The sequence below is a fragment of the Amyelois transitella genome, chromosome 9 (genome assembly GCF_032362555.1).
Source record: "Amyelois transitella isolate CPQ chromosome 9, ilAmyTran1.1, whole genome shotgun sequence".
In the NCBI taxonomy this organism is placed as follows: Eukaryota; Metazoa; Arthropoda; class Insecta; order Lepidoptera; family Pyralidae; genus Amyelois; species Amyelois transitella.
This window is the reverse complement of record NC_083512.1, coordinates 8332755-8359203: the sequence shown is the minus strand read 5'-3', so window position 1 is coordinate 8359203 and position 26449 is coordinate 8332755. Positions and strand designations below refer to the sequence as shown.

General features: G+C 33.9%; 3 protein-coding genes across 6 annotated transcripts; 2 read left to right on the top strand and 1 right to left on the bottom strand.

The window, feature by feature from the left end:
* Positions 1-172: 172 nt before the first annotated feature.
* LOC106142879 (synaptic vesicle glycoprotein 2C) lies at positions 173-14216 on the top strand. Its single transcript, XM_060945773.1, has 11 exons — positions 173-377; positions 7301-7354; positions 8498-8659; positions 9199-9361; positions 10332-10453; positions 10806-11047; positions 11334-11539; positions 12119-12390; positions 12707-12866; positions 13393-13520; positions 13850-14216. The coding sequence occupies exons 1-11, from the start codon at positions 374-376 to the stop codon at positions 13903-13905; spliced, it is 1569 nt and encodes a 522-aa protein (XP_060801756.1). The 5' UTR covers positions 173-373; the 3' UTR covers positions 13906-14216.
* A 278-nt stretch (positions 14217-14494) lies between these two features.
* Positions 14495-18922, bottom strand: LOC106142880 (charged multivesicular body protein 5). The gene is made up of 5 exons (XM_013344817.2): positions 18708-18922; positions 17882-18033; positions 17348-17513; positions 16367-16490; positions 14495-15958 (listed from the first exon to the last, which is right to left on the bottom strand). The coding sequence occupies exons 1-5, from the start codon at positions 18774-18776 to the stop codon at positions 15789-15791; spliced, it is 681 nt and encodes a 226-aa protein (XP_013200271.1). The 5' UTR covers positions 18777-18922; the 3' UTR covers positions 14495-15788.
* A 203-nt stretch (positions 18923-19125) lies between these two features.
* Positions 19126-25468, top strand: LOC106142914 (thiamin pyrophosphokinase 1). 4 transcript variants are annotated; one of them, XR_009657005.1, is made up of 8 exons: positions 19127-19346; positions 19516-19699; positions 20509-20675; positions 21526-21612; positions 22132-22411; positions 22633-22764; positions 23276-24342; positions 25028-25468. XR_009657005.1 is itself a non-coding variant. In XM_060945887.1 (7 exons), the coding sequence occupies exons 1-7, from the start codon at positions 19320-19322 to the stop codon at positions 23281-23283; spliced, it is 849 nt and encodes a 282-aa protein (XP_060801870.1). In that variant the 5' UTR covers positions 19126-19319; the 3' UTR covers positions 23284-24996. The 4 variants fall into 4 exon arrangements, 3 of the variants coding, with proteins under 3 accessions (XP_060801870.1, XP_013200315.2, XP_013200313.2); XM_060945887.1 differs by lacking the exon at positions 25028-25468 and having other exon boundaries at positions 19126-19346; positions 19552-19699; positions 23276-24996; XM_013344861.2 differs by lacking the exon at positions 25028-25468 and having other exon boundaries at positions 19126-19346; positions 19549-19699; positions 23276-24996.
* Positions 25469-26449: the final 981 nt, after the last annotated feature.

Here is a 26449-nt window from a genome sequence, read left to right as displayed (position 1 = left end):
CCATTGAAGCACAATTGTTTACCCTCGGCAATGAAACCTGAAGTACTATGTTAATGAGTTTACGTAAGCATTATATAAATTTAATCAGGACTTGTCAGAGATCGATGGTCACAAGATAACGCGAGATGAGTGATCGCGAACGTTATCTGCAACCGAAGGAGTCCTCAGTGAGAGTTGGTAGTCATCCGGCATTCGCGCTGAAGCCTCAGTAGGCAGCAGATCCTTGAGGCCGCGCCCGCGACGCGTTGCGTATGCGCATCTAGTGTTGCTTGTAGGGTGACGATGTCACGGTAAAGTGTCCGCTCATATCTCATAACGTGATCTCAAAGCGGGATTCTTTTTTGTATAAAAGTGTAAGAGTGAATTTGACAAAATGGGTAAGTGTATTTTTGTTGGTAATTATGAAATTAATTTATAAAAATTAATACTTAATTTATAAGTTAGTTTTTAAAGAAAAATATAACTCACGATGCAATGGGAATGCATGTTGAAATTTCAAAGTGATTTTGTTTTTGTCACACTTCTTAGTTTTATAATTCCTGTCAGTTTAATTTGTAACTACCGTCCTAATTATAGCACCCAAAAAAAAAACAATGTTTTGTTAAAACTTTGGTTCAATTAATCACACTAAACTAGTGATTTAATGCAAAAACACCAAAAATCTCCAGGCGTATGACTTAGTATTCAAACAAAAGATATTGTACGTACAATTGCCATGCTTTGGAAACGGTAGCTACACGCCTGTCATTCATATTTATTTTGCTCGACAAATATTTTTCTTCTAAATTTTTATTACAGCATGTCTTAATAAGATAGTACTACAGTTAAGACAAGTAATAACTATATTTATAATAGAAGAAGCTTGCGATAAAAAAAGGCTTTTAAAACGATTGTCGCAGCCCTATTTAAGTCTCTCATAATCAAATTCTTGTTTTGGAGACCAGACATTTGAATTTCTTTTAATTTCCATAGAATGTAGGTACTTTCATAATTTCTTTACATTCTTAATTTCGTCATGTCAGTATGCTTTGGCAGTTTAACCGGAAGCTAAGTAATATGTATATTTAAGTAATTGAGGTAAGCACAAAAGTTTTAGATTTATAGAGAGAATGAGTAGTTTGAACTTTGGTTTGGACATATTGTGCAATAATTTTTCCGATAAATATAGAAAGTGAAATATTTATTTTGCAAAAATATGGTAAAGTTCAGATTGACAGTACCCTGAGCCAATAAACTTGGATGAGCAAAAATGTATGCATGAAATGAAAATTTACAGAAAGTGGAAAGATGTAGTATCAGCCTGCTGCGGGAATAAGGCATGATATACATACTTATAGGTATTCATATGGTAGGTAGTAGTTAATTTGCTGATTTTTTAAAGTAACCCATTGTTCATCATGCAATATTTTGTAGCTAACTGCTTACTACCTACTACAAATTCAAGTTAAAAGTTTTCAACAAACTTTTTTGTGATTAATACCTATGCAATATAACAATCTCATACGCAGTCTTAATTTTTTGATTAATACCTATGTAGTGTAACATTGTCGTATAGGTACGCATAGACACAGGCCCGACAAGCATGTGATAAGACGTTTACCTACTGACCGTAACACACCTTAGCAAGGATGTTTCCGATTCCTAATCGGTCCTAACTATGAACTTCCTCATATCAACACCTTACAAGTAAAACAAAATTTTTTATGGGCTGTACGTCTAACTTAATGATTTAATTCTTTTTTATTTCAATTAATACACTTAGCAATTGACTATACGTAATGTTGTAGTGTTTTTCATTTTTGCAAATTAAATTATGTAATACATACATATTATCGCGTATTTATCCCCTGCGGGGTAGACACAGCCGACAGTCTAAACAATACCGAAAGGCCAGTTCAGATGTATGGGTCAATGAAATTCAAAGTGACAGGTTCCTAACGCATTGCCTACAAGAAGAATGCCAAGTTTATAGAATAAATAAATAGGTACTGTGTTTTTTGAAACCTATATTTCTATTGTCAAGCCATGAAAACTGTTAAAAAATTATATTCGTTGCTGCTACAGACTTGAAATTGAACCACTCTGTTTTTAGTCTGCGGGTAAAAATAAACCCCTTTAGCTTATCTTGCTAAGGGGACGAAAATTTTATTGTTCTTGCAATCTCTTTCACGCTATAATTCATAATTTAGCATCCTTATTCGGTCAAGAAACAATGGATCGTTACTCAAGTAGAAGACACTTCTGAAACGTAAATATGACGAGTGCATCTATTATTGCAAACATACCATATAAAGATGATTAATTTATTTAAACATTTGAACTGACCTTCGGCCATTTGAGGATTTTTTCTATATCAGACAACGATAAAAACATAAAGTTAGTGTTACTTTTCCAAAACTTTATCAATGGACTGAAATCCGAGGACGCTAAAAACCGGACCAAATGGAGAGAGAAAAGTAGGGAGGTGGGCTCCAGACACCGAAACACTTCTGCGGAGGGTGCAACCTTCACGTAGAGATGAGAGAGACTTTTCCAAAACGAGGCGCGTCTCGAGATGCGTAATTATAATAGGTATACGCTAATTCATTATTATTGCAACCACATATCCGCTGCATTGCATCTCGTGTCAACAAACCCTAAGGCACCCGAAAGTGATGTCATCAACTTTTGGTGAAGAGTATTATCGTCTATTGAGATTATGGATTCTCAGTGTCACTATTGGTTTTCCGATGATTTCTTATTCAATGTATAGACATAAACTTAAAAATCCACTTTACTTTATAAATAAAAATATAGGTAGATATTTATCTATTCTAATAATATTATTTTCCTTACTAAATAAGATAAACAGTAACTGACAGGCCAGAATCGGTATCAAATACTTGTGAAATAAACATAAGAGGTGGGCTAAACCCACTGACTATGAAGTTATCATTTATTTATCAAATTTATAGACTTAGCAGGTTGTTGAAATTATGTCAGCTAGGTAGTCAGAGTCTTTATCAAGTCTTTAAAATACAATGAACAAATATCAAGACTTGCTATATAGACATATAGCAAGTCTTCAAATTAGTATTAGTCATGCCACCATCGAGCTCTAAATATTCTTTAATTGCACACACATGGCACGTCTTTGTCCTTTATGGGGTAGACAGGAACAAAGGCCCTGGATGAAAGCTGGATGACTTACTAAAAATTTGAGATAATGACAAGTATTGCTTGCCCGCCTAAAGTCTTAAATTGGGCTGGAATTATTTGCATTTGATGGGTGAAAAGTTAAGGATCGGGTCTTAGGAGTCATCAAGGTTCCTCTCTAGGGATAACATCTAACTGGACCAAGCGCAAGGAGGATGTGAAATTGACTAAACTTACAACTCGGAAATGTCGGAAATGTCGATTCAGCTAAAAGTACTTGGGCGGATTTATGCAACTTGTAGAATTCATCACAATTTCCAAGCTCATAACTTGCTTAACTAGGAAGTATTTAATTTATTTGCTGTCGAAATCATAAACGATGAACATTATACCTACTCATATATTTTACTAATCGTACGATCTACTTTAAATATAATGCAATAGGTATTTTAATTTACGATCTTGTTTCCAATTCCATCCACGTAACAAGGCTCGACACTCTCATTTATACCAATCTTCAATACAAATGCTTATTAATTTGCTAATTATGACGTGACAAAGACTGTCCTATTGTGTGTTTGTTAGCGCCTGAAACAAGATGTAGGAGTTTTATAAATTGCATTCCATTTAACAGGCAGTTACAAGCATAAAAACACCCAAGTGCAAGGTTGAACGAGGTCAAGGTTCCGTTTATAAACATTATATTATTATATAGTAAACATTATACCTATGAGTATTACCTTAATAAGGATTATCAATTTTAGATTGGCTAGGATTCTATCCTAGCCAGATCCTTATCTCTATTCCATCATTAAGCCATCTAGCTAAACGTGTAATTGTCCCTTCCTACCCCGTGATAATTACCTATCTCACAGGCATATAAATATTTTAAATCTGTAACCTATCTGTAAAAGTTCAAGAAACTCCAGTAAATAATATATTACTTAGGTACCTATGTATTAAATAGAATTTAAAAATAATAAAATACATATTTTTTTATTAAATTTAAACCATATTTAAAATAATCTTTGGTTTATTAAAAATGAGCTCGCTGCGAGAAACTGACAAGGAAAATAAACGCGAGTTATTTAGTAAGCAAGGCAAGCACGACGCCGTTTCGAGCGTTAAACAATCGCTTTTTCGCTTTTTATGAGGACGTAACAGGACAGCGATATATTTTCGCGCAAACCATTTTACGGGGGCTGGTAAAGTCCGCGGAGAAACGATTAATGTAAGCCGCCTTCAGCAGCGCGAGGTGGAAGTCATTCGATGAGGCCTATGTTCAGCTGTAGACGTTCGAAAGTTGATACGATATTAACGCTATCGTAATAAAAAAAGATAATAATAACTAGTGATCCTGCATAATAATGCGTATCTTTAAAGATGTAAATAGAAACTAATGAAAAAAATCCTGACCTACGGAAAATCAACAGCGACCCATACAATTAACATTCCGATATTAGCAATCTCTGAGGGTATACGGGTACAACCTTCATATGATTGCAATGTCATCATTACGAACCATAAAATTGAAGATATTTCATTGGCTTTTTCCCGCGTACTGAGATAAAATAGTGCGTGACGGGCCACACGTTATAATCGCATCACAGTTATCTCGTAGTAGTAATAGTGGCCGAAGGCGCTTCTGGGAACACGCAGAGATGAGACAGTTAACTCTTAATTACAAGGTACCCGAGCTATCTAGATTTTCATGTTAACTACGGCACCTTAAAATAAAAATGTACCCCTTATTGTCATGGCGAACCAATATTTATGTGCTGCGACAAATGTAACATGCAAGTGATGCCCTGTGAATTAACTTGTGAAATTTTGTTTGTTGAATAATTAACTTTGAGCTTAGTTAAGTAGGTACGAATGTTAACTCTTGGGTTGCCTTTTAATAGAAAAATGTGAATGATTAAACATTATCCATTAGTAAGGTTATATCCAAAAATAAAAATAAGCCATAACTTTCATCGTTATAATAAAACGTTTTTAAAATTGCGGGGAACTTCTTTGTTTAATTAGTTATTGTCTTCCAAGCTATTTGGCAAATCTTCAATTAAAATCTCCAGTATTTTATAATCTTCAATTAATATGACCGTGGCAAGACAGGACAGAGCTTAGTGTCAAAATTAGGTTGGCCTCATCTTCTATGAGTAAACTCCATTCATCTAGAGAATTGAGATTCGTTTATGTGTCGAGATTACGTCTATGACAATTCTATAGGTACCTAATTTTTCCGGCATTTACCTGTGCCTATACATAAATATATATAAATACATACAATCACGTCTTTATCCCTTACCATACCTGCAGCTTCGCTTGGACGGCGAAAACTAAAATAATATTATAATTTGTTTTTCAAATTCTCCAAATATATTTAAAGATAGCTTATTTATTATTTCTGGCTTTAAAAATGATTTTGAAAATTAAACTATGCGAACTATGTTCTCCTGAACGTACGACACTAACAAATTAAAGATCTTCCAAATACTTAACAAAAATGTCCCAAGTAGAATTAATCTATAAATAAACAATTAGAAATTTTAACCTTGATGCATACAGTGCAACAATTAATGACCGTGTCCTTGTCTGTATTTGTCAAAGTAAAGGCGTTTGCACACAGTCTGACAATGATAAAGTCAACCGCTGTTTGGTCATGTCACTCCAGCTTTATTTATGGCTGAAACCTTCATCTCTTGTTGAATATAAAATTGATCACTTATACAGAGCTAGTAAATAAAATAAGTTATGAGTTTCCACTACCTATAAGATTAGATAAACGCTGATAGTAAGTACTACAACGCTGTTTGAACAACTCCATTTGACTTCTGTTTCGTTTTGTTTTAATTTTGATAACGAATCAGTTTTGATCTTTGATTTAATTAGAATTTCACATAGATACTAACTGTCCCGGCAAACGTTGTTTTGCCATATAAATTTTTTTAAGTAATTTCTAGTAAAAAAAAATGTTAAGGGTGGACAACCCTTATCACTAAGGGGTATGAAAAATAGATGTTGGCCGATTCTCAGACCTACTCAATGTAGCGGGTGCGATGATTCGGCTCCACCGCCACCAAAGGGAAGATCTTCCTGGGGAACCGCGGCTCCGACGGTGTTAAGTCGGAGGTTGTATATATGTTCCAATCTGTGAAATATTTTGCTTGTGCGATTTAGGTTTTTCGCTGTTTTTGACTGATAGCGTCGCGTGATTTTATTTTTGTCATTTGTGGCGTATTCATAGATTTCGCCACATCAATATGCTCACAAAATTTCATGAGAATCGGTCAAGCCGTTTCGGAGGAATACGGGAACGAACATTGTGACACGAGAATTTTTATATAAGAAAAGTTTGTTGTGACTGTAGACTTGTCAAAACTAGGTACCTACTTTGTTGGGACAACTTTGAAGCACTTTGATTCTACAAATCGTAGTTGGGTGGACTTTCTGATGTACGCACCGTCTATAATTTTTTATATATAGGAAAAATCAAACATTATTAAGTTGTGACCCATAAATATATGAATTTATCGTAGCCAATAAATTTGTCACGTTCAAGAGAAAAGCAATTGCGCCAATAGACAAGACAAACCTACATCATTAACACTATAACTGTTGACAGTTTAACACTTCTAATAATGAAATCGCTTTGAAATTTCAATTATTATCAATCCCATTTTATATAATTGTCTCCGTATAGGTAATCTATTAGTTTTTCTCTAACGGTGTGGGAAAACATCGTGAGAAAACCTGCAAGTTGATATGTAACCACGATCTATCCAATACGGTTTAGGGGTCTTGGAAAATGGATCATGGTTTTTGCACTGGGCGGAAGTGGGTATTCCCTTAGTTGTCTCTCACGACATCTATAGGAAAAACATATAAAAAGGATGATTTTTTATTGTTTAATTAAATTTTATTTTCCCATAGAAAAGACCGGTCATCTGATCAAACAATTTGTATGATGATTATTTTTTTTAAAACCTTCCTGTTTGTTTTTATGGAAACTTAGTTTCATCGTTCAAACATGCTGTAAAAATGTCCTTAAGCAATAAAAATTCAATATATTGTATATGGAGTGGTGGAGTTCCGAAAACCATACAGCACTTCAATGAAAATATCTTTGAGTGTCCTCACTAAAAAAGTGCCTTTCCATTTACAGGTTTAGATTTCTTAGAACATGGAGCGGACTTCGAAAACGCGATTTCTGCTGCCGGTGAGTATTATACGTACCTATAAACAATCAGGTTTTTATCGCTTACGGGGTAGACAGAGCCAACGTTCTTGAAAAGATGAATGGGCCACATTCAGCTGTATGGATTGATGATGTAAATGAGATCCAAATAGTGACAGATTGCTAGCCCATCGCCTTAAAGAAGAATCCCAAGTATATTAGTAAACAAGCAGATGGTACAAGCAGACCGGGACGGAAGCTGACAGTACTTTCATGACATTTATACATCATTGTCATTACACACTACTATTAGTAGCCATAGTGGGCTGGCTCATCATACAACTATGGCTGATTTGTACTAATGATGGTAAATAATGACAGTGATATTTCCCAGGATCTTCACTGCGTATTATAATTTCAAGGTCCACTTGATTGGTGCATGTTCACTTGGGACATATCTTGATTTATACAAATGAACTAACTGACCCGGCAAACGTTGTTTTGCATTTTGTGGGTATGAAAATTAGATGTTGGCCGATTCTCAGACCTACCTTAATATGCCCACAAAATTTCATGAGAATCGGTCAAGCCATTTCGGTGGAGTATGAGAATGAACTCCTTGTCTTATATATAAATCAGATATATCAGATACATATAATATTTTTTTTAAAATGTTTTCTTATTGCATCAAAAATAACTAGATACTTACAATAGGAGTTAAAATTATCTATAAATAACCAAATAAAAATAATTATTTAACTATACTAATAATATAACTATCTAATTAAAATAAAATACATTATATTTGGTCTTATTAATTTATTATTATTTTATTCCAAGCTGCTTTTATAAATGTGGTAAGTACAAAACTGTCCCTATACAAAAACGTTATCATGATAATAATTTCGAAAACGTTTGTGATACGTTTAAATCGAGGTAATTTCGTTGTTCCGTCAGATAGATAAGAATAAATAGTAAAAGATGTAGTAACTAAATTTAATAACTTAACGTCACAGAGGTAATCAAAAAACCAATTTTTACACGTCCTTCAATCATTCTATAAAATTTGTCATACGGTCTTATTACCCTTACATTTAGCGTGGCATTAGGAATGCCATTCTACTTACTCCTCTGTTCCTAGTGTTCCCTTTTTACTCTTTTCCCAATGCAGCTGTATTTTTCCAGGCTTCGGTCGGTTTCACTTCTGCCTGCTGGCGGTCACCGGGCTGATTTACGCCAACACAGCCATCGGCATCACTATAGTATCATTTGTACTACCAGCCGCCACATGTGACTTCCAGATGACGTCTTCAGATAAAGGGTGGCTTACAGCCGCACCTATGTTAGGTAAGTAGTCAATTATTGTGTCCTAAGCTCAAAAAGGAACTTGCAAATATTATATTGCTAATATTATATTGCTAATATAAATATTGCAATACAATGACGTATTTATCTCGTACTGGTAGACAGAGCCTAAATTCTCAAAAAGAATGAAAGACCACATTCAGCTGTATGGCTTAATGATGGTATTGAGATTCAAATAGTGACAGGTTGCCAACAAATCGCCTAAGAGAATCCCAAGTTTATTAGCCTTTTCGTTGAGTGTTGTGTCTTTAGAAGAAACAGGCTGTTAAAAATTTAGTTTCTTACTTTTCGCATATTACCTACTTATCTACATACCTAATTATATTGACAAAATACTGTACTGGTATACCTTAACATTACTACTATGTTATTTTAATTGCTATAGATAAGTTAGTAGTTTTATAGCTTTTAAAATTTTTGTAAGCAAAGTGATTTACCTTACCACGTAATTATCGATTATTATTATTCTCTTTTTGTCAACCGCGATCTTGGTGTTAATTACAAATTTTGATATATTACAGGCATGGTCATTGGTTCATACTTCTGGGGTTGCTTGGCCGACACAAAAGGACGGAAAATAGTGCTGGTCTCCACACTTTTGATGGACGGCTTCGTGGGAATCTTCTCCTCATTCGTCCAGATCCTGCCCATCTTCATGGCCTGCCGTTTCATCAACGGGTTTGCGTAAGTATCTATCGGAAAAACACATCCTTGCCACGCACGTGACAATGCCACGTTTCGTATGAAACTTCCACAATACAACGCTTGAAGTCGACAACAAAACTATCGCTAATTTATACTTTATTACCTAGTCCATACGTGTTAATATTCAACCGCTTGTAAATAACAATAGTGGCGATTTGATCTCTACGCGTCACTTTATAATCGCATGGTTCCCACATCCAGTGATTAGCCATAAATAAGACATGAAACAGTGTCATCATTTCAAACAATTTGCTTTCAGTCGGTTTTTTAATGGCCATTAAAGGTCTTCTGCTTAAGCTGATAATTAAATATGCAACAATTTTGCTTTCGATTGCTGGTCAATATATCTACGATTAAAGTTATATGTCAAATAGGCAATTTTTACCTTTAAGAAAATCTTTATTCTATAACATGAATTTGGCCAGCTCTTATTTCAAATTCCATACGAACATAAAAATCATTAAGTTTTTAACATACCTAATCAAAAATACGTGAGGCAACCTGCACATTCAGGCAACTGGATGTGTAACCATATGATCCAATACGGGTTAGGTTCCCCTGCAAAGGTTGCGGAGATCAGACAGGAGTCGCTTCGTGTAAAAATTCACCCAATCCAGGATCCATGGTTAAGGGCTTATCCCGGGCTCCTCTCCAGAGTGGTGAGAAGAAGGAAAGTGGGAAAGTGTAATAACGGAAATTTAAAATTTTATATACTGTGTATCTTTTTATATCAATATTAGCTGTCCCGGCAAACGTTGTTTTGCCATCTAAATAATTTTTAATTTCTAGTTAAAAAAAATGTTAAGGGTGGACAACCCTATCACTAAGGGGCATGAAAAATAGATGTTGGCCGATTCTCAGACCTACTTAATATCACAAAATTTCATGAGAATCGGTCAAGCCGTTTCGAAGGACACGAGAATTTTATATATAAGATATCCTTTTTCAGGGTCGCTGGCGCTATGGGTATTTGCTTCCCATACCTCGGCGAGTTCCAACAAACCAAATACAGAGAGAAAATCCTCTGCTGGATGGAAATGTTCTGGACTTTGGGTGTCATCTTACTGCCATGTGAGTTCATAAAGTTCAATGTACATAATTATCTATAGAAATAAGTTAATCTATAATCTTGTGCATACCAATTTAAAACCTTCTTTAATTGGAATTGGTACCTAATTTAGTACGTTTAAAGTTTTCTTATAAAATCTTTGTTAAACTATTTTAACTTTTGTTAATTTTTTTCCATGTATTTTTGAACGTTCAGACGACAGGACTTTGAAACAACGTACACAAGCTTCTTAAACACGTTACTTAACCATTAATAAGATAGAACATCGATTAAAATGTACGCTGAGCTCCTTACCTACTTGTTAATATGGCGGAAATTACTTTTTAATTAACTTACTGATTTTATTCTCCACAGTAATAGCATGGGCAATCATCCCCATCACTGGTATTCGCATAGAACGCGGTTGGTTCTCATACGACTCGTGGAACTGGTTCGTCGCGGCTTGCGGTGTCCCATCCCTAGCACTTGGCTTCTGGCTTCTCACTTTCCCTGAAAGCCCTAAGTTCATGATGGAATGTGGGGATTACGACGATGCCCTTAAATGCTTGAAGACAATCTACAAATCGAACACTGGAGATGATCCTGACAATTATCCTGTGAGTACTTTTGAATATCTTCTCATATTTAAAATTCTTCTGACCCTGGTTATCCTCTTTCTTCAGAAACCATAATAGAGTTAATGTATACGTAGAAAATACAACTTCGACTAGTTGAAAAAAGAGTAACGAGTTTTTTCTTAATTTTAACTAACATGAGAAAAAGAGAGCTAAAATATTTTTCGATTAGAAACGCAGTCCCCATTTCGTAATTTATTAGGCCAAGGTAGTCTTAATAATAGTTACTCTACCTACATTATAACTAACCCAACATAATGTTTTACAGATCAAAACCTTAAAGGAGAAAGAACGAACCGTGTCTGTAGCTTCCCAGGGCTCACAGAAGTCTGTGCGAAGCCTCAGCATGCGTAAGAAGAAAGACTTGAAAAGACTTTTCGGCGAAATCTGGGTACAGACCAAAGCTTTGTGCAAGCCCCCTTACCTCAAGAACACAATTCTCACATGTCTTATTCAGTTTGGCTTAACTACAAGGTAATTATCAGCACTAGTCATATAATAAGCATACCTATGTATGAAGAATATTTTTTTTATATTTTGTCGTAGGTATTATGAGGACTTAGCTCAGCTTCAGACAAGACGTAACCGGATCAAATGCCTGAAAGATAATGATAAAAGGACAAAGCGGAAAGTTGGTAGGTCTTTAGAGAAAACGGCTGTTAGTGACGAGTTTTAACAACTGGGGTAGACAAGTCAACTCGCACCGATAAAGGTCTGGCAAATCCTTTGAACACATTAATATCTATATTTGGTGTGATTATGAGTAATATAGAATAGTCGCACCGCATAATGGACTGGTCAGTGGACCATCTAGTTAACATTACTTTTATTCATTTGCTTACTATTAAAGACTTCCTAGACTGAAGAATTTTATGCAGTAATTGTAGTACAAAAGTGCTACTTATTTCAATAGAAATCTCTTCTAGAAGACCCATGAGAGGAGGGATGGATATTGGAGCAGTATAGCGTGTGCATAAATATCGTTTAACATATTTAACTAAACATAAAGGCATGTACATATAGTAACTATAATTTGTAACCTTTTCATTCCAGCTACTACACCCTCATGATCTGGTTCCCCGAGCTGTTCAACCGTTACGAAACCTACGAAAAGGCCTTCCCCGGCACACACGCCTCTGTCTGCACCGTCGCCGAATACAAAGTGGACAATTTGGAAGGGGGTGTGGAAGATGACCCCTTCGACTGCATGAAGACCATAGACAAGAGCGTCTACATGCACACTCTCATCGTCGGATTGGCGTGTATTCCTACGTCTCTATGGTTGCCGCTTTGCGTACACAAACTTGGCGCCAAATTCTTCCTTAGTGAGTTATTATCATATGACTTATGGGTTTAGGACAACCAATTATTCATATCCTGCGACCTTTTTAGGGTTCCTATCTAAATGGCAAAAAATAATCTTTTTTTTCTTAAATCTCAGCCTAATCGCAAGACAATGTCATCTATTTATAAAAATGATTTTTAACTAAGTAAAGCATCGTTCCCTTTAAATATTCTAGATGGATGTACATACATATGTACTGGTACATTACATTTCTATATATTGATATTTGCAATACCTGCATGACTCATGCCATGAAGGAATAAACTTAAGTTAATGACTATTTTCTTTATTTTCAGTCTTCAGTTTGAGTTTTGCTGGTGCGGTGACTGTGGGTCTATACTACGTACAAAATTCGACGCAAAATCTTGTCCTGTCGTGTATTTTCGAAGCCCTCACTTCGCTGGCCATCAGTCTTGTGTTCTGCGTGCTTGTTGACTTGTTCCCTACGAATCTTAGGTAAGATGAAGGAAATTATACTTTTTGGGTAGGTTAAGATCGAGGTCAAAATATCAATGTAAAATATTCGTCATTTATTTTCATATAACCATGAAAGGGATATAAGTGTTTAGATAATTTAATTTCTCACACGAGAGTAGGCTGGAAGTATACGTATAGCAATTTTGAACCAAGCTACATATTCGAAGCATTAACTCAATTCGCTAAGGGATAAAAAGTCAATATACAGTAGGTAGGCGAGTGTAAATCAGAACGTCTAAAGTCGAACGAATCTTAATCAAATCGGGGACATCCTGGTAAATAGTCAGGTCAAGAGAACCGAGCTTAAAATATTGGTGAATGTGGATGAAGCGTAAGAAGTATGCAGGGAAAGGGGAAAGATGTATTCACACCGGGAAAAGAGTTAAATAGTTTGTGTATATGAATTGAATTAAATAGTTTGTGAATGAGAATATATGAATGGGTAGAATTGGCACGTGGCATTTCCACTCTGGCGTATTGTTCCTGACACATTATTTCTTCTCAGGGTAATGGCGGCCGCGTTGTCACTGACGGCGGGTCGAGGCGGCGGCCTCATCGGCAACCTGTCTTTCGGGTACCTCATCGACCTTAACTGTGTGGTGCCTATCGTTGTCTTCTCAGCATTCTTATTCAGTAAGTATACACTACTCTTGTGAACCTTAGAACTGAGCTAAGGTCCATAATTGAAAGCGTTTTATTTGATGCATTTTTTTTATAATTGAAGTTATTATACACCTATTTACTTGTTTAGTATCATATAATTGTAAAACTTTAGAATGCTTTATTTATATGAACATTTTCTAAACAAATTACGGTCTCAAATTTTACGTGAAACGTTTCTGATCGGAAAATTATTATGCGGAAAACACATACTTAAATTTTCACCTATTTCTTTCGTTAATTTTATTTTCACAATTTTAATTAAATAAATTATGAATCTTAACAATTATTTTCTTTTTCAGTTGCTGCAATCCTCTGCTTCTTCTTGCCAAAGACAGGTCAAGAGTCTCTAGACTAAGTTCACATCAAACCTAGATAGTGCAAATTAGACTTTAATGGGTAGATCACAAGTTGTGTGGCTGTACATATCATTTATTAGGATGTAAATATTGTGTTATAAGTATTATTTATTTTCGACAAGCGAGTCTACTGTAGTATCATGGCCTACCTTGTGTTCAGTGTGAATCGACGTGTCAAAATGATCAGGTGGTCCAGTGATACTCGCCCCGAAGTTACCTAAGTAACGAATATGAACCAGTATTTTAGAATTTGACTGTAATATAATGCCCTAATTTATTGTTATAAATATTAAAGGTTTATTTTACCTAATGACGTTGTTTCATTTAAAACACTAGTATACAACGAGATCTGGGTTTCTTTTCAAAAATGTACATGTACTGCACCGATCATCTGTCTAAGGCTTTCTGCCCCTGTAGGGCACGCGCGACGCAATTGTCACCATATTACGTACATAATTATTATTTATTAAATACTACTTAACATATCTTCGTAGATTTAAATATGTATCAATAAAAAGTATAAACGCAATAAGTACATTCAAAAGTATAAGAAAGATAAGCAGTTTCAAGAAATAATAAAAGACAAAATAATGTACAACTTAAGTTTATTAACATAAAAATTATATTATATTTATAAAACGGGATACAGCAACATATTTATATTATAAAAATAATCGGCAAGTCACCTAGTTTAAATGATTGCCAAAAAAGCCTGCATGACCTTATATGGAAAGTTCAGTAATGTACCCTTTTACTTATAGTAGGTAGGTTTCACGCATTTCTCTCAATGATAATATTAACCAGCAGATCCATAGACTACAAATAATAAAAATTGTGTGAATAATTTCTTAGTGTTAATTGCACAATAGCATTGGTTTGTGCAAGGGTAATAAAGAGTGGAATCAGACGTCATCGTTTTGATATTACGAGTAGTAAAATGTAAAGGAATCCTAATATAAACAATTCCATGACCTTATTAGAAATGTTTGTTTAGAATTACTTTTCATGGTGTCTTTTACGGCAGAAAATAAACATATAACAAATTATATTATTTACATAAACCGTAAGGTGCATTGTAATATATTTTTTTTTATTAAACATATGTTTTGTTAGTTTTTCTACAATACTCCTAAGATATAAAATCATTCACTTTTATCACAACAGCAAATTTATCTTAGCTTAAAAATAAGAGGCCTTATACAAAAATGGTTATTAAATAAAATATAGGTGATCAAAAACTGTGCAGTCTTACTTGCAAATTTAATAAATTTTAATTTACATAATATCCGAGGAGTGTTTTTTTTTTTTCTTTTTAACCTTCTAAGGCAGTGGCGGCGATTTCAAATAATGTTAACCTTATTGTCCTGGCGATAGAGTTGAAAAATTAACTTAATAGGGAAGTTTACTTGACCAGAAACTGAGAAGAGCCAATGATGCTAGTTCTGCGTTTCATATTTATAAATAGTTGTCATATTATTAGTAGACTCATTTAAGTAATAAGTCATTTGACAATAGCGCATTATTGTCAATTAAAATCAGACTTATTTGAAGATATGTATGCACAACATAAAAGAAGTCAGTAACAAGACTGACTATGAAAACTTAATAATGTTGGATTATGCTTAATTTGCTCGTATAATTATTTTCAGCTCAATATTTTAATTTACTTTTTAAGCCGCAATATGGCCTACCTAGACCTACTATATTTCTGGTCAACTTTTTCTCTTTTCTTTTTGTTTAAATAAGAAAAAAAATCTAGTACATTCAATTTCAAGCCAATCGCATTCACCTTATCAATGCGACGTCTACGCCACGACAATATTTTTTTTTTATATTAAAGAAAACTTTTGAATTAAGAACGTTAAACTTGCGGATCACCTCATCAGCGCGACGTCTGCGCCGTGCTAGGCACCAGCGGGAGGCCGAACTCGTCGACGGGGACTCCGTCGCGGCTGCGCACGCTGTCGGCGCCCGGCTCGCGGTCGGGCGCCGCGGGGGCCTTTACCACGTCATCAAGGTACGACGTGTCGTCGTCTTGGGCTATCTCGTCGCCTGTTGATTAATTGAAAAAACAAATATTCAGTGAATAAAACAGATTTCGTATCTTGAATAAAAAAAAAATTAACATTTGTTACAGTGAAAGTTCTTATTTGGTTAACTTATTTCAAATTAATACCCAAATAAGACATAATCTTAACTTAATTTCTCCACTAGGTTTGTCACCCTCATTATAAAGAATCAACTGTTATTACTTTAAAAAAAAAATCAATATGAAAATTCATAACTGTTATCGCTCCACCTCTATATATGTACGTACATCTCAGTTTGGTCCAAAATTTAACTGGCAGAGAATTACTTATGGCATTAAGTCCTTGCAACTGTTAACCTGTTGCAATTTAACTACCATTAAGTTAAAATGAATAAATAAAATAAACATAAAGTTTGAATCTATAAACATACCCAAAGCATCCAATTCTGCAGCCAGCTCATCGTCATCAATCTCTGGCATACCATACTGTCTGCCAAGTGCTTCCTGAACCTCATCTGCTTGTTCCAACATGTCCGCCAGATCATCATTAACATCCTGCAATGTTACAATTTAAATATAGTTATATGTAATTCAAACATAATAACGGTGGATTGGTTTACGGTAGAGTAGCATAGAATCCTGGCAAAAAGTCAAGACAAGAGTACCCAAAACCAACAAGAATACATAAAGAGACTTATGTATGTGGATGAAGTTATAAATAAATAGGTATATATATCCAGGACACTTTATACCAATTGTGTTAGCCTGGATGTAAGTTCGAAACTTGTTTTATGACTAACGCAACGATATTACATTTTATAATATATACTTATATAGCAAAATATCCAAGAACCAGGCCAATCAGAGAAAGTTTGGTTGAATGCCCTGGCCGGTATTCGAACTAGGGAGCTACTGTGACACAAACAAGGGTTACCGCTGCATAAAAAGAAAAGTAGAAGATGTATAGGGCCCAAGTGAAAAAAGTATACATGAATTACAGCAAGTGGAAAGATATAGATTCTACCGGAAGTGTTCCGGGAAAGAAGCGTGATTTTATGAATGTAGCAAAGAACCATTCAGTCTCTTTCTATGGAGACCAAATGGACTTTGCTTTGATCAGAACATATAACAGTTTGATTATACATAAGTTACCTAATATCTAATAGAAAACCTTGGACACATGGACTGGACATATGGGTTGATTTCCATCCTTAACAACTTTAATAGGATCCTTATAACATATAACAATAGTTTTAACAAATAAACTGTTCCAACTATTGTTATATATTAGGTATGGACATGGAATCCATTAATGTAAACCATTCGTTTTTTTTATTCATTGAATATTCAATGTATTCATTTTATACACTTTCCCCTCAATTTATCTTCCTTATAATGTTAACTGTACCAACCTCAATCGAATCAATATTGATTTTCTTAAATTCCTTTTTCATCTGTGTGACGCCATCCTTCATAGCTGCTATAGTAGTGTGGGTGTCTTTGAGTGTCTGTGTTGCATAGTTCGCTTGTTCCATGTTGAATGACTGCGCTCGGAGGTTTTCTAACTGCTGTTCATACCTGTAACATATATCAGTGATTGTGAATAGTTGTTGACGAATGAAAAATCAATATCTCATAGTGAATGTCAAAAATGTTACATGAAAAAGTATGTCACTGGAAAATAATAAGAATTGCTAGTTTATAAACTTCCTAGGAAATTTCTCAATTTTTGTAGGATTCAACATGAAAGATAAATGTAATTATATAATGTCTATATTTCCATAAATTGATTAACTTACCAAACTCACACATAAAATACCAATTCATCTGTGCCTGTTTAATCCAGAAAATCATTTGTTCACCTCAGTGGAACCAGGAAAAAAGTAAGTCTCTTCTCTATGTCCAAATCAGTGATGGAACATTACAAATATACCACAAAAACTTACATTTTCTTTTGCTTGAGGACCCTCATAGCTTTTTGTTTGACTGCATTCTTAGCCGGCCCCTCCCTCATCTTGTTCATTTGGTCCTTGTACTTCCGGAGCTCAGTCTCCAGTTTCTGTACCTTTTGTTCAATGTTATCTGCTCTGGAATCAACCTGGAATGCCAGTAGCAAACAATTGTATCTTTCGGAAAGGTTTCTACAGTTGAGATTCTTCTTTGGGTGATAGGCCAGCTAATTATAACTATGTCAATTCTTTAGATGATGTGGCAGCCCACCTTCCCCCAAATAATTTAAAATCATTTTGTTTCTTGAATTCTAGCATTGAAAATGTTAAACCATCCCATGAAGGTGGTCTTAGTGTTATCAAAACTGTTGGCTATGTTTGATGTAAGGGACTATAAGTTGTGATTGAATTTTTTTTAATGGATCCAAAAGATGAAGCACTTTATTTTAATTTCTAGATTATACTACTTATATCATTATATTTATATGTAAATATGTGCCATGTAATTTTCAGGACTATAGACTAAAACCGTTTTTCCCATGGATGTCGTAAAAGGCGACTGAGGGATAGGCTTCTGAACTTGGGTCGTTCTTCGTTAGAACGTTGTAAGCGATGGGCTAGCAACCTGTCACTTTTTTAATCTCAATTTCATCATAAAGCCATACAGCTGAACGTGGCTTTCATTCTTTTCAAGACTGTTAGGCCTGTCTACCCCGCAAGGGATATAGACGTGACAATAATGTTTGAAAAAAATATAGTAGTGTAGGTACCTAAGAAAACGAAGATGAATCATCATTGGTCAAGTATTTTGTTGACTACTTACATTACTGATACAGTCCGTAATACTTGGGCCTGGCTCTTTCGGTTTACCTCTACCGAATATTCTATTCATTTTTGTAGACGTTTGGTTATCACGAACTTGTCAAAACACTTTAATTTTTGATAGAAAATAGCAAATTTTATTTATTTTATTTTCTTTTCTCACGTTCACAACAATCTTGCATTTGACATTAACAAACTAGATTGACAGTGGCAATGAACATTTTTTTTTCTTTCTTCAGGTTTCTTCCGACTGAAGACTAATAACTAGAGGTCGGTGGCACGCTGCGCTAGGTCGAATGAAATCGATCGCTGCACAAGCACTTACGCGTCAAGTGGCATTGCGCTTGCATTTAAAAAATAATGTTGTCAATGTCATTGTCAAAACAATTGGCACTCCAAGTTGACGTTGATTTGAAAGTTAAAAAGTTGATTTACTTGAATTGAAATAAAAAACGTGGAGAAAGACAGAGAACCTCATCTTGTTTTTATTTTAACTCGTGTATCTAGCCCTTGAATAAAATCGGCTTCGTGTACCAACGAAAAGTTTCTGAACTCTGTGTTTTATCAGTTTCAATTTCAGTGTAATCTTGTTCTAGTTTCACCTACTGCAAAAATGTCTATGAATGGACTAAGTTTTATTGTACGTATTTCCTGTAAATCTCTCTTTTATTAGTTATAGTTAACATAAATTGAACTTTGAGTGAATTATGTTTATTAATAATTATTAATGTTATAATTATTAAATGTGTTTCATAAAGTTTTACTTTTTACCACCATTATTGTCATTTACGTTATTTTAATTATTGTAGGCAAGAAAACTTAATAATATCTTATGTATGCAGCAGAGATACTGCCAGCTACCATGTATAGTGAAATGCTGCAAGTGGGATGTTTCTGAATTTATTTTGAGTCAAGCGAATCAGTATGCTGTCCTTATTCTTAACAGACCTATTGTACAAAGTTTGGAATTCATGACTCATTTTTGGAATAATGGTGAGTGCTTTATATCAATTAAAGATTAATTTTTACTAATTTAGTAATACCATTTTAAACTAACATAGTTCTAAGATGGCTTAAAATATCATGTACAATAAAATATTAATCTACAATTTCTTTACACTTCTCTGTTATTTAAGTTCCAGCATTTTTCCAATCCATTCTAAATAAATAAACATATATATACAGGACAAATTACGCAGATTGAGTTAGCCTTGAAGTAAGTTTGAGACTTGTGTTATGAGATACTAATTCAGTGATACGAAATTTTATAATTCATACTTATATAGATGTGTGTGGTTCCCGGCACCAGTACAAAAAAGAATAGGAACACTCCATCTCTTTCCCATGGATGTCGTAAAAGGCGACTAAGGGTTAGGTTTATAAACTTGGGATTCTTTTTTAGGCGATGGGCTTGCAACCTGTCACTATTTGAATCTCAATTCTTTCTTTAAGCCAAATAGCTGAATGTGGCCATTCAGTCTATTTGAGACTGTTGGCTCTGTCTACCCCGCAAGGGATATAGACGTGACCATATGTATGTATGTATGTATGTACTTATATAGATAAACATCCAAACCCCAGCCCAATCAGAAAAAGTTCTTTTCTCTTCATGCCCTGGCCTGGATTTGAACCCGGGACCTCCGCTGTCACAGACAAGCTTACTATTGCTGCGCCACAGAGGCCGTCAGATTCTAATTGCAGCTTTTTAGTTTATATCTTAATGTTTTCTCAAAACCTTTTGATAAACTATCTTTTGTTTTTGATGGCAAATTAAATACTAATTTTTATTTTTATAATTTAAGCCATAGTAAGAATAACAGTGGATGGTGGAACAACACAATGGTACAAATATCTCAGCAATATGCCGTCAGATTTACAAAAGTCTATGAAGATTCCTGACCTGGTCACTGGAGACTTTGACTCAATATTACCTGATATCAAGGAGCATTTTACAAAGAAAGGTTGTAAGGTGAAACATTTTAAATTTAGGTATAAAGTCATTTAACTAAAAAATATATGTATAATTTTTCAGCTTTAGGGAGTAGACCCAAGACCTAAGTGACAGCTTGGTATAACAACTTCTTTGCTCATTGTTAAAATTTGTCAGATATAAGTGTCCATTGTAAACACTTTATCTTTGAAGTTACTCTTGAGAGCATTAGCACACCTTGGACTACTTGTGCCTAATGCGATGGCCTTAGTGGTCTTATATCATTACCTACCTACCTTCCCAAATCAAATAAGAAAACATCAGTTGCAAAGTTCCAATGTCTATTATAAATAAATGTTTAAATATTTTATTTGTATCTGAGTTATAATAATACCTACTTATGAGTTATAATAATACCTACTTATTATCATTTGTTTGGAAATAAACTTTATAGCATGATGGTCATTCTTATCATTAAGCATGTCAACCAAAGTCAGGATTATAGATAAAAAATAACTGACGCTGGCACCTTTATTCAAATGACATTAAGGGTGTCATTCTTATCCAAGTTCAAACTATCTTTATTCCACTTGGCGGATATTATTGTATTTTTTTAAAGTTTCAATTATTTTACATACATTACTTTCTTTTATTGGTATTACTTCCACTCGACTATAGATAATAAAATTTAAAAGCCAAACTACAAACTTTTATTGTGTTCTCAATTCCAATGGAAATGTTGACCAATAAAAAACAAAAAAATAAATGAAAAAGTTATAAACAAATAAGTAACCTTATATTTGTCTTTATTAAATTATATATTATTTTTAGATACTACCTAGGTTGACTGCAACTGGTAAAAAATATCATAAATTTGTTCTTGTTACAGATAGTATACACTCCAGATCAAAACTACACAGATTTTACAAAGGCTCTGATGGAATTAAATTCACATATTGCACAAGAAAATTTAGAGGTAAGTTTTGGTATGTTCAAATTAGGCACTGACATTAAATAAGTTTTAAATCAATTCAACCTTGTTAGCATCCAGAATTCCATAATTAGAAGTATGTCTAAGGGGTAGTTGTAAATTACAAGACCTTACTAAATGCTATTTGTCCGATATGGGTCCGAGTTAATTGTATAATAATTTTTGATGAATGACTATTTATAAGAATGTCATATGTCTTTATCCAGCCAAGTGTCTGTACTTACTCAATGCATTATTCATCTGCATTACGGTTTGTTTTCATGCCTCAGGTTTTGTTATGGTTTTCAAACACAAAGCACAGATGTAAGTTACATACATTCATTATAATCACGCCTATATCCCTTGCGGGGAAGACAGAGACAACAGTTTTGGCAAGACTGATAGGCCCATTCAGCTGTTAGTTAGTGGGTGGAGTAAGACATGGTTTGTGGAATCCTACAACTCTGTTTTCTTCTAATTACACATAAGTCTGTCACCTGCAACTTAGTTTTCTTCTTATTACAGATAAGTCATGTTATCGTCATCGCTCAAACTTCAGGAAGAATAGATCACATACTAGGTAACATACAAGCGTTATTCCTAGTGAGAGAGAAAAATATCCTAAGCCCAGAAATTAAAGTATATATTATGTCAGACGACTCTATATCTTGGCTTCTATGTCCTGGGAATCATATAATAAGCATTCCCGAGAATGTAAGGCAGCATAAAAGAGCTTGGTGTTCTTTAGTGCCAGTCGGAGAAGCATGTCAAAGTGTCACCTCCAGTGGGCTAAAATGGAATTTAGGTAAGTTGCTGGTCTTATTTATTAACAATTATTTTTTGTTACAGCATAGAAGCTATTCATGATACTTTCCCGACTTTGAGATGTTGTATAAAAAAAATATTTTTATACATTACATAGTAAAACTCTCAACTCTCTTTCTCCTCTTCAAGAGGTGTGAGGACGTAACTAAGACTAACGCCGGGAGGATGATGATAAATTACATGCTTTTATTTCGTTCTCAGATAATCAACCGTTAAGATTCGGGGACCTAGTTAGTACATCAAATACATTTGACGGATCGGAAGTTGTTAAAATAAAATGCAGCCACCCATTACTGTGGTCTATGAGAGTTCCTAGTCTTTTAAGTAGTACAAGTAAGTAACCGCAAATGTACGAGTAATACATTTATTAAAAGGAATATTATGATTTTGTTTCATATTTAAAATTTAAACCAGTTTTTGACAGCCGATTCATAGTCGTTAATTTTTGATTACCGTACTTCATCGAACAATACTTTATGTATTTATGTATGTATATTATGTTTTTGTGACATTTCATGAAAATAAGTCAAATGAATAAAGCGTAAATAAATAATAAACGCATATCCAAACTTCCTAATAAGTCTTTTTCCAAATAAGATATTTATTTCGAAAAATTGTTGCATACTTTTGCCTGCAGTTCCGCCGGCGTCAAATTAACATTTTCGTGGGAATTTTCACAAAATTTGTCTAGTTTGCTACTTAGAATAATTAAGAATACAAAATTTTATTAAAATCAGTAAAAAATTAAGACTTGAAAGCATAACAGACTTTCGTATTTATTATATTAAGCATAGATGTTAAAATCTTCTTTCTATTCGTAAATAATTTTCCTTTCTTGTTACAGATTCGTGAGCTTACTCGATTGATAAATGAATCGTGTCGGTTAGTTGTTATTTTTATACATTTTTGTTTTAATACAAGTTCTAATTGGTTTATACGTATGTTTTGTAAATATTTGTAAGAATATTAATTAGATATTATACCATGTTTTTATTACATTGGAAATCCAAATCATGTTAACTGAGCTGGCCATGAGTGACTGTTTTCCATATTGAAATATCTATAATACTACAAATTGCATTTCAAAAATCATTTGTTTAATTTTTATAAGTATCTTATTTTTGTTTTGATTTTATTATCTATCTTATATAGCAAACATTTATATATATTCACGTCTATCCCTCACGGGGTTGACAGACCCGACAGTTTCGAAAAGGTTGAAAGGTTACGTTCAGATGTTTGGCTTAATGATACCGTATATAATGAGTTGTTTTCTTATTCCATGTATCTTTGTCATAGTCCATCTACAGATCTGTAAACATGTACTGTGTAAAGTTCAACTTAATTGACTGGTATTACTTCGCATAGCGAAAATATATTTTTTGCTTCGCAAGTTATTTGGTGATTTGCTGAATTTGTTAAACTCTTTCACATAATTTTATCTAACGTATAATATTACTGTTTACTCATTGTAATTAGATACTTAAAGACTTCCAAGGTTAATTAGTACTTCTATCTGTGTAATGTTGCCCATATGCTAACAGTATACGACATTGTAAGTAATGCACTTTTAAAAGTATGCAATGACAATTTTGTGGCTGTAATTTGGGCTGCGTTGCTTTTTCTAGTCTAAATGTATAAAAGATGACACTGATTGACTAACATATCAACGCATAGCCCAACCTGCTGGATCAGAGACTTTAATAATTTGGCATGTAGGTTCCGTTTGTGGGTTCAGGGGTGCACGAAGAGAGGATTTTCCGAAATAGCCGCGGGAACGGAAATAAATAATAATAAAGGTGTCTAAATAGTTGAGCCAACGCATATTTTCTTTATTTTCGATTCATCATGAACTTCCCGGCGTGTGACCTCCTTAGAACAGAGCCACCAATTACCAGGATCCAGGAATGGGTAAGTTTATTATACAAAGCGACTCCCGTCCCGTCCGAAGAACATGACTCTGTGATATCGATTTATTGCTTTTTTAGCTTTAACTAGCTGTTAGAGGGACGGGAGAAGTAATTTTTAAGTAGTACTTATTCATATGGAAGCAAAAATTTTCGCGTGATACGAGTATATACAAACAGGCAGACAGAAGTTGTAAAAATCACATTTTCTGTTCATAAATATCGATTTTTGGCAATATCTTTCAAGTACAGACTTCGGTCTTTTACAATTTTATTTTACGTACATATATATGGTACATATGTATGGATATGAATTTCTACTGATTTTCTTTCACTTGACATAAATTTATAGCTGTATCAATACCACTTCACTTATCTATCGTTGTAACGGAATGCGAATCCCTATTATAAGTCCCTGTACTTATAAATTAAATGATTAACAATATGTCATGTATTATAATACATAATTAATTTCTACAAAGATAAAGTTAAACAATTGCAATATAAAACATGAATTATTAACGATTTGTTTACCTAAGGAAATGTGGTCGATTTTACAGTTGTACTTTAGATATACAACTATATGTGTATTTATTTATCTTAAAAATTTATGGTGCAAATAATCACATAATGCATAGTGACATTGAATTGGTTGGCAAAATTTTAATTAATTTTTTTCAAATTTACAGCGAATAGCTGTTGAGCTCCTTTCTGAAGAGGACACAACGAGGACAAGACTATAACTTGTCCCAATAGTCCCATTGAGATGTCCCATAATGGTAATAGGACTTTTGGGACTAAAACACTTATGTGTATCCCACACGATAAAGGTCCCATTGAGTGACGACCCGAGGGACACAAATGTCCCAATAGGACTCATGCGATAGACCGAACTCTTCATACAAGCTTGACAGTTTAGGATACTCCTTGTTTATTATAGATTGGCACAGAATGATAATGACCTGGATACCTTTGTGATTTTATCCTATTCCTAAAACCAACGCAATAATTTTTGTACATAATTCCTTTAAATATTTTGGATTTTGCAATGCAAAGCAAATAAAATACCTTAAAGATTTTATAGATTAAGTAGTTTGTAATTTAAAATACATTACACATTTAAAGTGATGGCTGTCAATAAATATTTTAAACAGAAATAATGTCTCATTTCCTTTGATATTTGCCCAACTGAAGATCAAAACTGATATACTATTATAAAATTTTATTCCATTCATATAAACAATAAAATTTTTAAAAGTGAAATTATGGTATATAAATACATTTTTCGGTATTTAATAAGAACAATATTCGAATAATTTACAAAATCAACTTCATTATTCTCTTGAGATTTGACAATGATATGTTAATTTTGAAGACCATTTACGGCGGTTACTTATGATGAATGTTAAATAAGAATTCATGTTGTAAATTGTTAAAACAAGTATCTACATCTTATGACTATAATCGAGTGGCCAAAATCAAGATCCAATCCACTGTAATCTTCGACGCTTTATAAAAATAGATGTATATCTTTTCGTACGTGTGTATTTTTTTGCTTAATGTGATAACTATGATATACAGGTCACTTGGAACTTCCCAATCAAGTTCTAATAATATTTTCATTCATGGTACTAAAAATCGTATTTTTCAAACAGGTTTTCTATCGTCTTTGCATGTGAGAGGCTCCAATCAAGCCGAGCCAGTGCTACCTTTTGTTTACATAGTGACGAGTCAAGTCAAGGGAGTAAAATGTCTAAAGTATAGAAAATAATCTCGTTTTTTGTGGACTTCACGGTTGTTAGGTTATGGAGAACTTTGGATACAAAGTACTGATAAATAGGAAGTAATACATAAATTTTATCGTCATACTTTCATTCTAGTCTCAGAGTCAGGAGGAGTATTATATAATGGACTTTTTACAGGAAGTGGAATAAAGACTTGTAGTGAAATAGTCTATGACCAGTCACTGTTTATAAAACTTCATTCTGCCTCTGGGATTAATCATTGGAGATTATGATTACACTGCTAAGGAAAGAGAAAAAGTACCTTGAAAATGTTTAACCAAATTTGGATGATATCATGAATTTACAGCACGGAGTGTCATATCTGTA